This window comes from Gymnoscopelus microlampas (genome assembly GCF_963454915.1).
Source record: "Gymnoscopelus microlampas genome assembly, chromosome: 14".
Classification (NCBI taxonomy): domain Eukaryota; kingdom Metazoa; phylum Chordata; class Actinopteri; order Myctophiformes; family Myctophidae; genus Gymnoscopelus; species Gymnoscopelus microlampas.
The window spans coordinates 40,902,682-40,918,345 of NC_139951.1; the positions used below are offsets into that span (position 1 = coordinate 40,902,682).

Consider the following 15,664-nt stretch of genomic DNA (forward strand, 5'->3'; position numbering starts at 1 on the left):
TGGATCAGGCTGAAACATGCCCAAATTTGGTATCATCATTGTGTCATCATCATCATCATCACATCGAAACACCAAAAATAAATTGTAGAAGCTGTGTGCAAGCGCCTTTATTGTACGGCGTGGGTCTGTAATGCTGCGTTCACACGGCCAGATAAAGATACAGTCTACCATCCATTTTCAACGGAAGCCAGTGACATGAAGATACGAAGCAACTGTCACGGTCCGCTCCTCAGCCCTTGGACATTGTCTGTGTTTATTACTTTTGGACTTTTACTTTGTATTCCTGTTCTGTTTTGGTCTTTTAGTTCTGTGTAGTTGGTGTTCTGTGTTTTATTTGTGTAGTATTGTTCCTAGTGTTTCCGGTCTGCTTAGTTATCTGTACCTGTCTTGTCTAACAAATCCTGTGATTCCCAGTGTTTCCACCTGTGTCCCCTTAGTCCCCTAGCCTATCCCAATGTTGATTGTCTGTTGTGTTCACCTGTGTCTAGTTAGTCCTTGTCTATATTCATGCCTCTGTGTGTTTGGTCCCTTGTCAGTTCGTCGTCGTTTTTGTTGTGGTTAGTTCCTTGTATTCCAAGTTATTCTAGTCTTTGACAGATACAGGCCTTTGATTTGAGTATTTTGAAGTTCTTTGTTCCAAGTGTTCCTCGTGTGGGTTTTTTGTTAATAAAACCTATCGAATATTCACTGCTCGGCCTGTATCTGTCGTTCTGCATTTGAGTCCTACTTCTCCAGAACCTCAGCGTGACAGCAACATCCGAAGTTTTAGCTGCTACAAAACATACAAGGCTACAAATTCAAGTTGAGCTGGGTTCAACTTCCAGATACAAAGATTCAAAACTACAACTGTAGCTCCGATCATGCAGCGCTTGATGACGTCAACATCCGTGTACAAAGCGACAGAGCGACAAATATGCTGTGTATTTTTGTGTTTTTCTATCTTTGTATCTTCCCGTGTGAATGCAGCATAAGAGATAGTTTTGCTTCTACACAATGCCTCGCTACAAATCAAATCATGAAAAGTATAGAAAAGGGTATGCAAAGTAAACAAAAGAGAGTACCGACGTCACAGTACTGACATCACTGTACTGTTCACACAGACTTTAAAAAGACTTTAAAACGTCAACAAGAACAATATTTTTGTACAGGATATCCTCTCTCAGGATCACTCATCCAAGGTCACTTTGACTATGCATGCACCTGGTACCATGGTACCATAGCACCACAAAGGCCTTAAAAACAAGGCTCCAGACATCCCAAAACAACCTGGTAAGGCTACCTCTTGGCCTCAGATCTAAAACTCATCTAACCCCTGCTCACTTTGCTAGGGTCGGATGTCTCAGGGTCGAGGACAGAGTACAGCAACTTGCAATGGGCCTGCTCTACTACAAGATACGCTACACCACAAAGACACCCATGTGTACCTGTCAGACTACTTCACAAACTTCAATGAAGTCCACAATCACAACACCAGAGGAAGCTCCACTGATCACGTTCAACCCAGATTTGGCACTAACAAGGGGTTAAATTTGTTCACCTGCTATGCCACACAAATGTGGAACGCCCTACCAACAGTCATAAAGGAGTGTAAATCCTCCTTCCAAACCGCTCTAAAAAAGCACTTACAGGTGGCTGCAATTCGAAACTGGCCCCAGTAAAAGTTAAAGCCTAGCCCCCTCCCCCTGAACTGTTTACTGTACATATTTTTGTTTTGGCTTTTCCAACTGTTTATATGATGTCTCTTGCATAGTAGTGTATATTTGTCTGTCATTATGTTTCGATGAATTGAGTACAAAGGACCAGAATGGAAACAAGCCATAGGCTTTCTTGAGTTTAAAATCCTCTTAGCAGACCTTGTATTGAACTGTACTTTCCTGTGCTTTTTTTTCAAACTGCTAATAAATTATCCAATCAATCAATCAATCAATTTCACGCCTTTACTGCGACAATGGCCGCCGGCTCAGGTCATTGGCCGGGCAGGCTCTATCGGAGTATCAAATGCCTGAACAGTCGATTTCTGAACAGTTTCTACCCAGCTACCATCAGACTGTGGAACAAGGCATGAACACCGCCTGCCTGAGGTGGTTTTTAACCATGTGACATAAGTTTATGTTTTCTTTTGGTTTTTTTTACAGCTTGGCCTGTAAGGCCAACAGTTTTTAAGTTGCTCGATTCAGTATTTAGATATTTGATATTCATTTTATCAGACACGACCCCTTCCTATACAAACACATTGTAACTTCAAACTCCATTTTAACCATGTTAGATTCATCAAAAACACCCGTCCTTGTTTCTGGTGACTCACCCTGCCCTCCTAATGCTTGTGTGTGTGTGTGTGTGTGTGTGTGTGTGTGTGTGTGTGTGTGTGTGTGTGTGTGTGTGTGTGTGTGTGTGTGTGCGTGTGCGTGCGTGCGTGCGTGTGACGCACGTATGTATATCTGAACAGTATTGCCAGATTTTGCGAGAGAAATAAGCAACCAGGTCTATGAAAACAAGCCCAACAAAAGCGGCTAGGCCGCATTAAGCGCATTTGCCTCGTTACTTTTATTACAGCTGATTGAACGTTACATTATACAATGCACCGACCAAGATGATCCAGCGGCGCATGTGACCAATGGAAGGCCCAGTTTTTACAGCACATGACCCTGACGGAGTGGAGGGGGAGACTGAAACCAAGCACGGGTGAGTCACATACTGTATGTAGATTGAGACACACAGCTTGTAGTGTTTATCCTCTTAATGATTGCGTCAATGGCCATCAACATAAAAACCTACATAAATGTTCCATCCTCCCATCAGGTCATTCACTGCAAAGGGAGTGTTTAGTGGATGTCATCATCGATCATGGCAGCAAAGACATCCCTGAAAGTCATTCTCCTGGGTGACAGTGCCGTGGGGAAGAGCTCACTCATGAACCGCTACGTCACCTACAAGTTTTACACGAACCGTATCAACACAATCGGCGTGGACTTCCTCAACAAGGACCTGGAAGTGGACGGCCACATGGCCACCCTACAAATCTGGGACACGTCTGGCCAGGAGCGCTTCCGCAGCCTGAGGACTCCCTTCTACCGCGGCTCCGACTGCTGCCTGCTCACCTTCAGCGTTGACGACAGCCAGAGCTTTCTCAACTTGGTCAACTGGAAGAAGGAGTTCATCTATTATGCAGACGTCAAGGAGCCGGAGACGTTCCCGTTCGTGGTACTGGGGAACAAGTTGGACGTGGCGGAGAGGCAGGTGACTGCCGAGGACGCTCAGCAGTGGTGTCAGGAGAACGGCAACCACCCGTATTACGAGACCAGCGCCAAGGATGACACAAATGTGGAGGTTGCCTTTGAGGAGGCAGTGAGGAGGGTGTTGGCAATGGAGGAGCGGACGGACCACCTCATCCCTACAGGCACGGTCAAGCTACACAGAAAGCCTCGCACCTCGGCCACCTGCTGTTCATAACATCCAGACATTCACCGATTCACGTCAAGCTGTTCTTATGCGTGTGTGATGAGGCTCTAGGCCTAACTGTTACAGTATATACTAAGAAAATCTTATTTAATCTAATTATGCTACTGGTTTCATGGTTTGTTGTACTTTCACAGATTTGTCATGCTAGTAGTTGAAATTGTCCACTGGAGTAGGAGACAAGAAGAAAAGAAAGAAAAAAGTAAAACAATAGTAATCATAACCCAAATACAGTACAGAAATGTCTACCTTAATCTGCTGCAGTTTGGAGGTCAGGATTGTGAAAGAGTTCCGATACTTTATTTTTAAAAATGTTTTGACTTGTTTTAATTTTTCATTACAATTGTGTCTTATTTGTTTGTATTGTCCTTTGTGTTAATGGTACAATAAGATACCAGGGTTGTGGCTCTTTCGGAGCGGGAACTTTGGGGGGTGGGAGGGGTAACATACATTCACTGTTTTTGTATGCCTTTTGTTATTGACCTGTATGTGAAAATATAAAATAAAAAAACCTAGAAAAAAAAAAAGGATTGTGAAAGAGTTCCTGATTAAAGAATCACATGTGTGTCAACCCCTGGACTCAAGATTTCAGTGAACCCCTGTCGCCGACCAATCAATCGTGCGAGAACCACAACGATATATAGCCCGATTTCAAGAGAGAAACTTGTGCAATGTGAAATGCTTAACGATCTGTTTAGCAAACATGTCTGGGGGACAGCCTGGTCAACAGTGTTTATCCTCTTAATGATTGCGTCAATGGTCATCAACACAAAAACCTACATAAATGTTCCATCCTCCCATCAGGTCATTCACTGCAAAGGGAGTGTTTAGTGGACGTAATCATCGATCATGGCAGCAAAGACATCCCTGAAAGTCCTTCTCCTGGGTGACGGAGGCGTGGGGAAAAGCTCACTCATGAACCGCTACGTCACCAACATGTTTGACACAAACCTTTTCAACACAATCGGTGTGGAGTTCCTCAACAAGGACCTGGAAGTGGACGGCCACATGGTCACCCTACAAATCTGGGACACGGCTGGCGGGGAGCGCTTCCGCAGCTTGAGGGCTCCCTTCTACCGCGGCTCCGACTGCTGCCTGCTCACCTTCAGCGTCGACGACAGGCAGAGCTTTCTCAACTTGGTCAACTGGAAGAAGGAGTTCATCTATTATGCAGACGTCAAGGAGCCGGAGACGTTCCCGTTCGTGGTGCTGGGGAACAAGCTGGACGTGGCGGAGAGGCAGGTGACTGCCGAGGACGCTCGGCAGTGGTGTCAGGAGAACGGCAACCACCCATATTACGAGACCAGCGCCAAGGATGCCACAAATGTGGCGGTTGCCTTTGAGGAGGCAGTGAGGAGGGTGTTGGCAATGGAGGAGCGGACGGACCACCTCATGCCTACAGACACGGTCAACCTACGCAGAAAGCCTCGCACCTCGGCCACCTGCTGTTCATAACATCCAGGGTTTGACATTCTCCGATTCACGTCAAGCTGTTCTTATGCGTGTGTGATGAAGCTCTATAGGCCTAAATGCTATATACTAAGAAAATCTTATTTTCTTAGGATAAAAGAAAGAAAAAAGTAAAACACTAGTAATCATAACCCAAATACAGTACAGAAATGTCTACCTTAATCTGCTGCAGTTTGGAGGTCAGGATTGTGAAAGAGTTCCTGATTAAAGAATCACGTGTGTCAACACCTGGACTCAAGATTTCAGTGAACCGATGTCGCCGACCAATCAATCGTGCGAGAACCACAACGATATATAGCCCGATTTCAAGAGAGAAACGTGTGCAATGTGAAATGCTTAACGATCTGTTTAGCAAACACATCAGCATGTCAACTGAAACTACAGCTGATTGAGGCTCTGACTGAGGCTAATCACAATGTCCTTATCATATGTGGCCAATCAACACTGTCATAATATGAATAGCCTAATTCAAATCTAGAAGCAAAAGAATCTTGGTATATTATATATCTAGTGTTAACGCCCTCTCAACTGAGGGACATTTTAATATCTAATTTTGGGGGTCTGCAGTGCAAAACAGGCCTACTTTGCTCAGGACACTAATGTGTACATTGAAATGGGATACCAGGTACACAATGAACCTAGCGTCCGTTTAAATAACATGCTATCTAAATTGCATTCTTAATACTCGTATTGTGGTCATGAAAACAAACCATAAATAACCAAAACATGAGAGCGAGTGACCGAGTTAGAGTATGTCCACGTGGCAGCCATCTTGGTCAATCACTAGCATCGATCGAGGCAGAAGGTGGCAGGAAGGGGTATTGGGAGAATATAGTGCTTGACATGAAAAGGTTTGAGAACCACTGGAATAAAGCACAAGTAGACGAGGCTGTTTCATACAACTGTGTTTACATCTTTACTTACTCTTCATTCTACAATCCAACAGTATCTGTTAATGTTGTGAGTTTGCTTCCATCTAAAGAAAGAAATATGCTATAGGACTAGGCTGAGCTTAGTTGGGACAGTGATGTAAGCAATACAGCTGCAGCTAATACATTTAATAACGTATCTGTTTAAATCTAGGTGTGCCAAAGAGCAAGCATTGGCATTACTATCTTGGCATGATCACATTGGCACACCTAAATCTACAGTAACACACCTAATATTAATTTTGTTTGATTAGATTTTTTTTAAATTTGCATTTCGATGTATGAAAAATGCTATATAAATAAAGCTCATTATCATTATCATTACTTTGAAAGGGGAGTTGTGGGGATTCTCTATGTGCTCAACCACCATGGCGATTAGAGTTGAATTCATTACGTACTTATTTATTCTAGGAGCAGGTCCAACCTCAAGGTATTACAGTATTTCCACAGTGTAAATACCTGACATTTTGAGTGGGAGTGATTGAATATGATGTAATATAAAATACCAAAGCCTTATTCGGAGGAGAGAAAGCAAGTCAACTTCCTGTGAAGTCCTGTTAACAAACCCAGAAGAGAAGATGTATCAGCCCTCAATGTAAAATAATAAAGTTTAACCACATTAAACCTGTTGTCCCTGTTTGGGCTTGTCATTTTCAGAAATAGCAGACCTGCAAGTTTGTGAGCTTGTAGACAAAATACAACCACCCCAATTGTATAAATTATATTGTATAAACATAATCTACGATACAGATTGGACAAAATTACATTTTATTCATTTTTTAAAAAGGGGGCGTTTTTAAGCTCAGTGATTGTTCAAATTGATCATTGTTGGTTGTATTTTTGTGGAAAATTCTTACTATAACAGTGTTTACTCCCATATCTCCACCTCTTCCTTGATTGTCCTTTTGTCTGGTGCTATCAGCATTGGTGTAAAGTGAAGTACATTTACCCAATACTGTACTTAAGTACAATGTCGAGGTACTTTTGCTTTACTGGAGTATTTCCAACTTTCGATACTTTTACTTCTACTCCACTACATCTCAGAGACAAATGTTGCACTTTTACTCCACTAGAATTATTTGAAAACTTTAGTTACTAGTTACTAGTTAATTTTGATTATCATCACAAAACATAGGCTACATGAACCACTTCAGCTCTATTTACAAGCTCACAACGCGTCGCGATGCGTTGTGAGCTTGTAGATCTGCTATTAGTAGTGGAGTAAATATTTGATATGAATAATGAAATAATGGAGAAAAAAAAACGTGCACAATTCACTATGGCATACTGAAATAGTATGTTGGTCACTTGTTAGTGATGGGATTATCCACCCCACCCATGTTGATGGGTAGCTCATCGTTGTCCCATCCATTATATAAGAGCATCTCTTTGCATTCAGTTTCTGTTAAACCCTGAGGAAGACTATCTTGTTGAAAATGTGGTTTCCTGTACCTTTTACAGGGGTCAAAATGTTTGACAACCACTGCTGGTATGGGACCGAACCAATGAGAACGTGGCTTTAGACAGAGGGGTTGACCCTCAGGGGTCCTTGAAGGGTGTTCCAGGGGGTCCCCAGCTGATTCATATCAATTTTGGGGGGTCACTTCACTTGACATGACAAAATGTTTGACAACCCACTGCTGTATACGGGACGGACCAATGAGAACGCGGCTTTGGACCGAGGGGGGCAGAGCTGATTGGCAGGGCCGAAGGCCCAATCGGCGGAGGAGGCATCCTCCTCCAAGGCGGCGTCGACCAATGGGCGGCGCGCGTTCCCTAAAAATAGCACCTCCTCTTGTTCAGCACCCAAAGTGGAAGGATAGCAGGGTTGCCATGTCGGCTTATTATAAGCGACTTTGGGCTTGTCTTTCTATAAAGTTGCTTGAAAATATTGGTAGTGTTGCGGGTTGCGTTTTTTTGGGGCTTGTTTCCAAAGTGTAGTTACTTATTTGGGCTTGTTTCTAAAGTGTAGTTGCATATGAATTTGTCTGCAGACCCCATCTGAAAATATTTTATAGCCAGGGACCCCCTTACAAGATTTGTGTTGTTAAAATGTTTTAAAAATATTCCACATTTTCTTCAATGTGTTTTAAAAAGCTTGTAAAAGAGCGTGTAGATCTGCTATTTAAAAAAAAATCTTGAAAAACAAAAACAGTGTAAGGAGGAGGGTAGATCGGCTATTTTCAAATAGCCGTAGCCTACAACAAACAGCCCCTTCTTTCAGACTTGTTTCTCTCACACAAACTGGCAACACTGAAGGGATAGCTGAGCTTTAGCTGTGGCCTTTTCAATGGACGAACAGTAAAAAAAAAAAAAAAACCCGGGGCTGTTATTATCTAATATAAACCCTTACATTCCCCAACAACTAGTCCGGTCTACCCAGTCCTCCAGCGTGTCGTTGTGCGGAAGAAGAACCTTAAAAAAAGAACCGTTCACACATAGTTGTTTAAAACGGACCGCAGAGCGATAAGAGGGCAGAAAGTTAAGCGTCAAACATGCGTGTGAATCAACGCCAGGGCAGGGAAGAAGAAGAACCGCGGAGGAAGGATTTATCTTCGCTCATCTGAGGCCAACAACACAACATCATCCGTGTATAACCAAAATATAGACTATTATTATTTTCTCTTTAGTGTGTGTGTGTGTGTGTGTGTGTGTGTGTGTCAAAATAAGAGGAAACCCCAATCATCATAATAACAAGCTAGCCCGGTTAGCAGCATTCGCTTGACAGATAGAGATTATATATATATATATATATATTTATACATAAAAGTTAGCTAGCCTAGGTTTATAATTATTATAGCTTCACACACACACACCGAGGAGGACTGTCTGGATCTGAGATTTTGGATCTACATTCTAACAGAACAGAACGGCAGGAAAACGTAAGTAGCCTAGCTTGTGTGTGTAGTTGGTGTGTGTGTATGTGTGTAGTTAATGTGTGTGTGTGTGTGTGTGTGTGTGAGTGAGAGGCTAACGTCATGATTAGCCTGGAGGTTTTGACAAGCTGTGAAACCAACGGCTGAGCGACACAAAACAAACGACACATGATAAAACCCCACAAACGGCTTCGTTTATTTACACTTCGTCGCACGTAACGAACGAAGTGGCCGTGGTGTCGACTCCTCGACGACAATGACGTATTTGTTTGTCCCCCCGCCGCCAAAGAAAGAAAGTGTTGCCTGTGCCGTGGTGGTGGTGGCGGCTCACGGCGACACTTTCTTTCTTCCTCCCCCCCCGTTTGAAAGGACGTTGTTTTCCGCCGAGCGACGTGGTCGCTGCGGCGGACTGGACTGGTTACTTGTTAAATTAGCCTCAAGTGGCTAGCAGCTAGCCACTTGAGGCTAATTTAGCTACCTAGCTAGCAGTGTTGCCATGTCCGCTTATTATAAGCGACGTTGGGCTTGTTTTTCCTGTTTTGTTACTTGTAAATATTGGTGGTTGCGGGTTTTATTGCGCTTGTTTTTAAAGTGTAATTGCTTATTTTGGGCTTGCTTTCCTAATGTTGTTAAACCCCAGTGGTTCTCAAACGTTTTCATGTCAATGAACCCCCCCCCCCCCCCCCCCCAAAAGTGGACACAAATATGTATTTGTCCACGGAACCCCCCCCCCCATCTGAAAATAGGGGACCCCCGGCTCTATACAACATTTGTTGATTCGTTTAAGAAATATTCAAGATGTCCCCTTTTTTCTCCAATATTTGGTTTGAAATTAGCAGCTCTACAAGCTCACGCCATATGTTGTGAGCTTGTAGATCTGCCGTTTTCAAATAGTCGCTTCTTTTGGGCTTGTTTTCATAGACCTGGTTGCTTATGTCTCTCGCAAAATCTGGCAACAATGCTTAGCTAGCTAGCCAGCAGCAGTACAAACAGCTGGGCCTTCCCTGCAGTAGGGACCAGCGTAGTAGTATTGTGATCTGTGTAACTTTTTAAACAAAATGCGTTACTTTAAATGAAATGGGTGGGGGGGGATCAACACGAAGTAAACCAATGAACACCAATTTAAACCATGTAAAATGATGCAATACAATGTACTGCAATTACATAATTATAGGTATTATGGTAACAGAGTAATATCTGGAAAGTATAGAGGTGTGTGTGTATGTGTGTGTGTTAACATGAAATGGAGTTTTGAGCATGCGGACCAGACAGTGGGTTGGTTGGTAAACACTTCAACTCAAATCTTATCAATAAAATGCCACACATGGTGGCGCTTAAAACTGCGTCCCCTGCACCGCAGTCTAGCGTCTTTTTACGGCAGTTTGGCTGCTGCTTCAAACACCAAATCTTCATGATGATGCCATTGTGGTTCAGTGACTTTAGCTAGCTTGTTAGCCTCATAGGGGCTGGCCATGGTTCACAATGTTGGGTTAATTATTGAACACGTTGTCCTCCTCCAGCGGTTAGTCCGATCCCCCCAGCCTGCTGCCTAAAACATGTAGTGTTGTTGGGTCTGCCTGGTTGTGTCTCTTTGCCATGGCCAGCTAACCACAGATTAGCCGAATTATGGCTAAAATTAGTTAAAGTCATGACACATGTCAATCTATGGCAGTGATTCTCAATATCAACCTTTTTTAATTTAAGTGCCCCCCCCCCTCCTCAGTTAGATAACATTTTTATCTCGGGGACCCCAATCTACACATTAAAACCTACATGTTTTATTTAAGTGTAAGGATCGATTTGTTTTTATTTGTATACTCAGATTTACAAACCTGCAAGCCAGGGTCCATTTGGTTCCATTTGTACACAACGTTTACAGAAGTTTACCATCCATAATTGGTTCCTTCTGATGTGATTTTTTTTGTTTTAGATGTTATTCATTTGCACGACATCCATTTCTGGCCATAAACATGGGTGCAACTGCTTATTGCTATCAATGTGCTTAGTTGCTGGGCTAGTTACGGATTAACTTAACAGACACAACATTGAGGTTCTATTTGTGTTTTCCATGGTGGAAACTTGCTTTATATCCACCTAATAAGTAATTTAGTCAGCTAAAACATAACTGTATTGGTTATAAGTCGGATATAATGTTGCCTCAGCTGCACTTCATTTTGCCAGTGGCTGCAACTTTCATAATAACATGCCCCTCACATGTCATTTGAATGAGCAAAGAGGAGCGTCTGAACAGCGACAGTCAGGAGAGTTGGCACATATTGATTTAAGATTTATATCGTTACGTCATCTCATATTATAAAAGTATACAAGAGTAACGTTCTTTGGTTTTGGGTTCTCGACATTGTAGCAGCAATAACGACACAGTAGAAGTGAAAGTAAAATAACAGTGTACATTAATCATAGCAGCACAATTTGAGGTGCGTGAATGTATACGTTGTTACTCAGTACTTTGTGATCTATTCACATTGCAGATGCAAAACATAAATGTATGTATAACTATAAATCAGAATGGCACTTTTCAGAAACACATTTTCAGTCCATAATAAATTTAACCTATTATTGTGAATATCACATTCATACCCAAAGCCAGCTGGCACAATTACATTTATACAACTCAAATGTATTGCTGTGCTGTATTGTATCATGGGCATGGCGCCATTAGCTGGGGATACAGCCATACAAGAGGAAACGATAAATGTTCTTTTATTTTGTCTTGGCTATAGTATAGGTTATATGGAATCAATTAGGGATAGGGAGTGGCAAGAGCAGCTCAAGCAAACGGTGAACGTATAGTTTCCTGGCCTCCCACAAACATTTAGATGTAAACTAAAGCAAAGTCCACACCAATGATTTGTGATGCAACAAGTTGCAACCACTTGCAACGGAATTCCTTTGCAATGTTTTAAAACTGGACTGTCCCATCAATGAACCGGCACAGTGCAATTCAGACCACTAGAACTGTTCTCTGTAAAGTATTCAAACGGTTTTGTCATGTTGTGAATCACTGGTGTGGACTTGCTTTAATTACCAGAATGTGTAGTTGACTCAATTTTTAATCAGGTGCAGCATGGTTTTCCCACCATATTTTTTTGTGTGTGTTTGTGTGTACTATGTACTGCAGGCTACTGACTGGTCAGAGAGAATCATCACTTGCATCATTTCATCACGCCGGACTTGCCTATACTAGACGCTCCTGAATACTTTTAAACTTCTGTTGTAAATGTGAAATGAATCAATATTGAGCAAATGCGTGGCCTATTTCTCACCTTAAAGTTTTATCAGAAACTGTTTTCTTTGGACTGCAAGGTGAAATAGATATAGTTTCCAGACAAGTTGCCATTGTTCTTTAGCACACTCCTACTCGTATGAGGGTAGGGCTGACTTCAAATCTATTTCAAACCTTTGCCTAAATTAATGAACGATTATTATTTTAGTGAAAATAGCAGATCTACAAGCTCACAACGCATGATGTGAGCTTGTAAATCGGCTATTTTTGTTGTTTTGTAACGCTACCGCTGTTCAACCAAGTATAATACAGGGTTAAGTGTTTAATCAGACTAATCAATTTAGTAATTTTTTGCACTTTTTGAACTAATCGGCTCAAAAAGCACTATTGGAAATGCTTTTTCTAATCATCACATTGTTGATCTTCTACATATCTAGTTAGATTGTGAAATGGCAAAAATAGCTGCCGAAATTACATTTACTCATATGTGTAATAGACTGTTAATATCTACAGTATATTGTATCTATCATTTTGTGATTGGAATATTTCAAGCCTTTCATGGACTCGATGATGAACTAAATTAGCATATTTGTCACAAGATGTATCTAACTATATAAATGGCGAGCAACTTCCGCACCCTCGGTGGCGACACCCCACAGCTCTGTTATCGAATAAACAACGCACCGCCAGACCACATGTCGCCTACTGACTCGCCACGGCGGCCGCGCTGAATTTACGCCTCGCGTAGGGGACATCTCACTGCTCACTACACCGTTTCCACCGCGCAACATAATTAATTCTACTCACCAAATGTCGGACAAAACGGAAGGGGAGACAGCTTCGTACCGTTTACCGTGCGCACGACCTCATCACCACAACAGCAGCCAGCCGCTGCGGGGGTTTTTTCCTTTTTTTCCAAACTTTTTTTTTGGTCACCATTTTCTCCAGGCACCATGTCTGGTGTAACGTCGGGTGTTTCTTTTCACCAGCCAATCACCTTTCACGTTGCCACGGCCGTTGCCACGTCGCGCTGACGTACGCTAAACAAGCGCTGCCGTGCGCACAATGCAAACGAGCCCAAAGGCGCGCAAAAATAAGCCGACCATTGCTTACACACACAGTCAGACCTGGCAACGCAGCCTACGCCAATCATGTGTGAGAGATCTACAAGCTATGGGGCAGAGACGCCACCGTATCTTAGCATTAGCAACAACTACAGCGCTCACTCTCATTGGTCGTGTCACGCTAACAGCAGTCTCCAGACAATGGCATCGCAGACAGCTTGCTGTTACTGCTGTAGCCATCACAGGCAGTTGCAGCACGACGGACAGGGCGCTGTGATAGCTGCCATGTCGCTAACGCTAACCTGGTTGTCATGCCTGCAGCGGCTGTGCAATCACTTTGTCAACAATGCACGTTCGTGTGGTGAATGTCTATATTGCTGCTCAGTTCGTCCATTGTAGATGGTGTATGTTTGTGTGTGTCTTCTGGAGAACTATGTAGCTCCACAGCAACTACAGTAACTAACGTAATGGCAGGACCGCCCCGTGCAACGCATGTTACGCTGCATTATGGTCATGTAGTAATTTCAGATAATTTCGCTCCGATTAGAGCAGTGTTTATCAACCCTTTCACGCCGCCCCCCCCCCCCCCCCCCCCCCCCCCCCCCAAATACACGTACTTGATCTGGGCCCCCCCCATTCTGTTTGACTCCGTTCCACAAGTAAATATTGTGAAAATAGCCGATCTACAAGCTCGAAACGCCTCACGTTGACAGGCTTTGTAAGCTTGGAGATCGGCTATTTTCTACATGATTGCCTCTTTCTTACATTCTTTGCCAATGTCGCCCATGTTTTCATAGCATAGTTTATTGACTACTTCTGTTGCAGAAATGGCCATTTCCTTTACTTTCGGTTTTTTATTGTCTCCGCCAGGCCGAAAGGCATGGCGCAAGACTATGTTTCACCCCCTGTCCGTCCGTCTGTGATAGCTAATCTCTCACATCGTTGACTTGATCGCAGCAAAATAACAGCCCGATGTGGAGAGTCAGTGAGAGCTGCATAAACGACGTAAAATGTGTCAAAAGGAGTCTGTACGGCTGTCGATAAATGAACACATGACGTCGGCGGGAGAGCACATGTTGTGTCTTTTGGACAAACAGCAGCGTGGTGCTGATGTTTGTTGTGTGAAGCAGCTTAATGTCAGAGTGTTTGTGTTGGAGCGCCTCAGTGCGGCTGCAGAGTTCATGTGCAACCTCTTCCAGAGAGACACAGAGACACTAGAAACTCTGCTGGGGAAAAAAAACACTGCTGGGCATTGACTTTCCTATGGACATTGATCTACACACTGCAGGTATATCTGCTACACACACAACATCAAACTACACACTGCAGGTATGATGCAGCGTTTGCATTACAGCCAGCATGCCAGCGTAGTTCCCATATGGTTTCAAGGTGGGCTAAACCATATGGACCCCATGTCAGCAATGTCAGCGGCATCCACTTCAGTCCCAACTGCGATGCCCATGCAGGCTATAAGTAGCTTCTACCTGGCCCTTAGGTGGGCCCCAACTAGCCATGTTTATGTGGGACCAAGGCGGGTCCTAACTGGGTTTGCCCATGCAGGCTTTAACTGGGTTCTACCTGGGCCCTAGGTGTACCCTAACCAACCACAGTGCAGTGCCCATCGCTCCAATTGTTGTGACGTCAGGGCTCTCACTACTGCACATTGGTGGAGGAGGAGGGGCCGCAGGGCCACCGCACACATCGCTGAACCAATGGTAGCCCACGGATGTTTCCTCTGTGGATTTACAATCTGCCCCTCTATGCCACATATCATCCGCACTACAGGGTCTTCACTGACCGAGCCACGGCCCCACTGACCCTCATGACGCGACGCCACTTAAACGTGCGGCAGCATGCGCTGGGTTGCCAGGTTTGCACAGCCTGCGCCAGAAACAAGCAACCACCTTCATGAAAAAAAAAAAAACACCGAAATGGTCCGCAATGTTCCAGGGGTGTCCCCGCGCGTCCCAACACTCCACAGGGGGTCAGTGGACCATCAGGGGGTCCGCGGACCCCCTGAAACATAACAAATATTATTTCTTCAAATTTTTTCCTTTTTCCAAAAAACTTTTCCACACTTTCACTCCGGCGATTTGGGTCCCCCAATATACACACGGCCACGCTGGGCCCCGTGCGCGGCTGGGGTTGAGGGGGGCGTAGCCCCCCGAAACTCTAGTTCTATTATATTTATGCAGTTTGATGTACAAGGTGCCCCACGGGCCCCAGCCTCATTCCTCAGCCCTGGTGGGGGACTGTTAAGTATGGGGTTAAAATGAATGTCAAGTTCACCCAGAGTTTCCATGTTGGTGTAACAGTTCAGCAGCGCTCATCAGTGTATCTCCCAACTTCCAGCCTTTCTCACAGGGCTAGTGCATGTCATGGCAATTAACCCATTAAGACCTGAGGCAATTCGTAAAAATGTTTTTTAAAAACATTTCTTTGAAAAAAATCAACAAAAAAAAAATTCAAGATTTTCAAAAATAGCCAAAGAAATCTAAAGTGACACAGATGCGTTCCAGGTCTCAATGGGTTAAGAATGCATCTGTGTAATTTTTAGATTTCTTTGGATATTAAAAAAATAGCTGATCTACAAGCTCATGCTGCGCTATGAGCTTGTATATCTGC

At 43.6% G+C, this 15,664-nt stretch overlaps 3 protein-coding genes across 7 annotated transcripts in view; all 3 read left to right on the forward strand.

The window, feature by feature from the left end:
- Positions 1-2,844: 2,844 nt before the first annotated feature.
- Positions 2,845-3,743, forward strand: LOC311059674 (ras-related protein Rab-9A-like; the record flags this gene model as incomplete). The annotated part of the gene is made up of 1 exon (XM_084077692.1): positions 2,845-3,743. One exon carries the CDS (start codon positions 2,845-2,847, stop codon positions 3,448-3,450), a length of 606 nt encoding a protein of 201 aa, XP_083933818.1. The 3' UTR covers positions 3,451-3,743.
- Positions 3,744-4,305: 562 nt separating this feature from the next.
- On the forward strand, positions 4,306-4,956 carry LOC311059818 (ras-related protein Rab-9A-like; the record flags this gene model as incomplete). Its single annotated transcript, XM_084077894.1, has 1 exon — positions 4,306-4,956. One exon carries the CDS (start codon positions 4,306-4,308, stop codon positions 4,909-4,911), a length of 606 nt encoding a protein of 201 aa, XP_083934020.1. The 3' UTR covers positions 4,912-4,956.
- A 3,033-nt stretch (positions 4,957-7,989) lies between these two features.
- The window catches only part of ppm1bb (protein phosphatase, Mg2+/Mn2+ dependent, 1Bb), a 29,652-nt gene continuing 21,977 nt past the window's right edge, over positions 7,990-15,664 (forward strand). For 2 of the 5 annotated variants that reach the window (XM_084079215.1, XM_084079216.1), the window contains exon 1: positions 8,018-8,737. The gene's annotated coding sequence lies outside the window, so the exon portion shown is untranslated. Of the gene's footprint in view, positions 8,738-15,664 lie in introns of all 5 variants that reach the window. The other 3 variants (XM_084079212.1, XM_084079213.1, XM_084079214.1) reach the window with 3 other exon arrangements.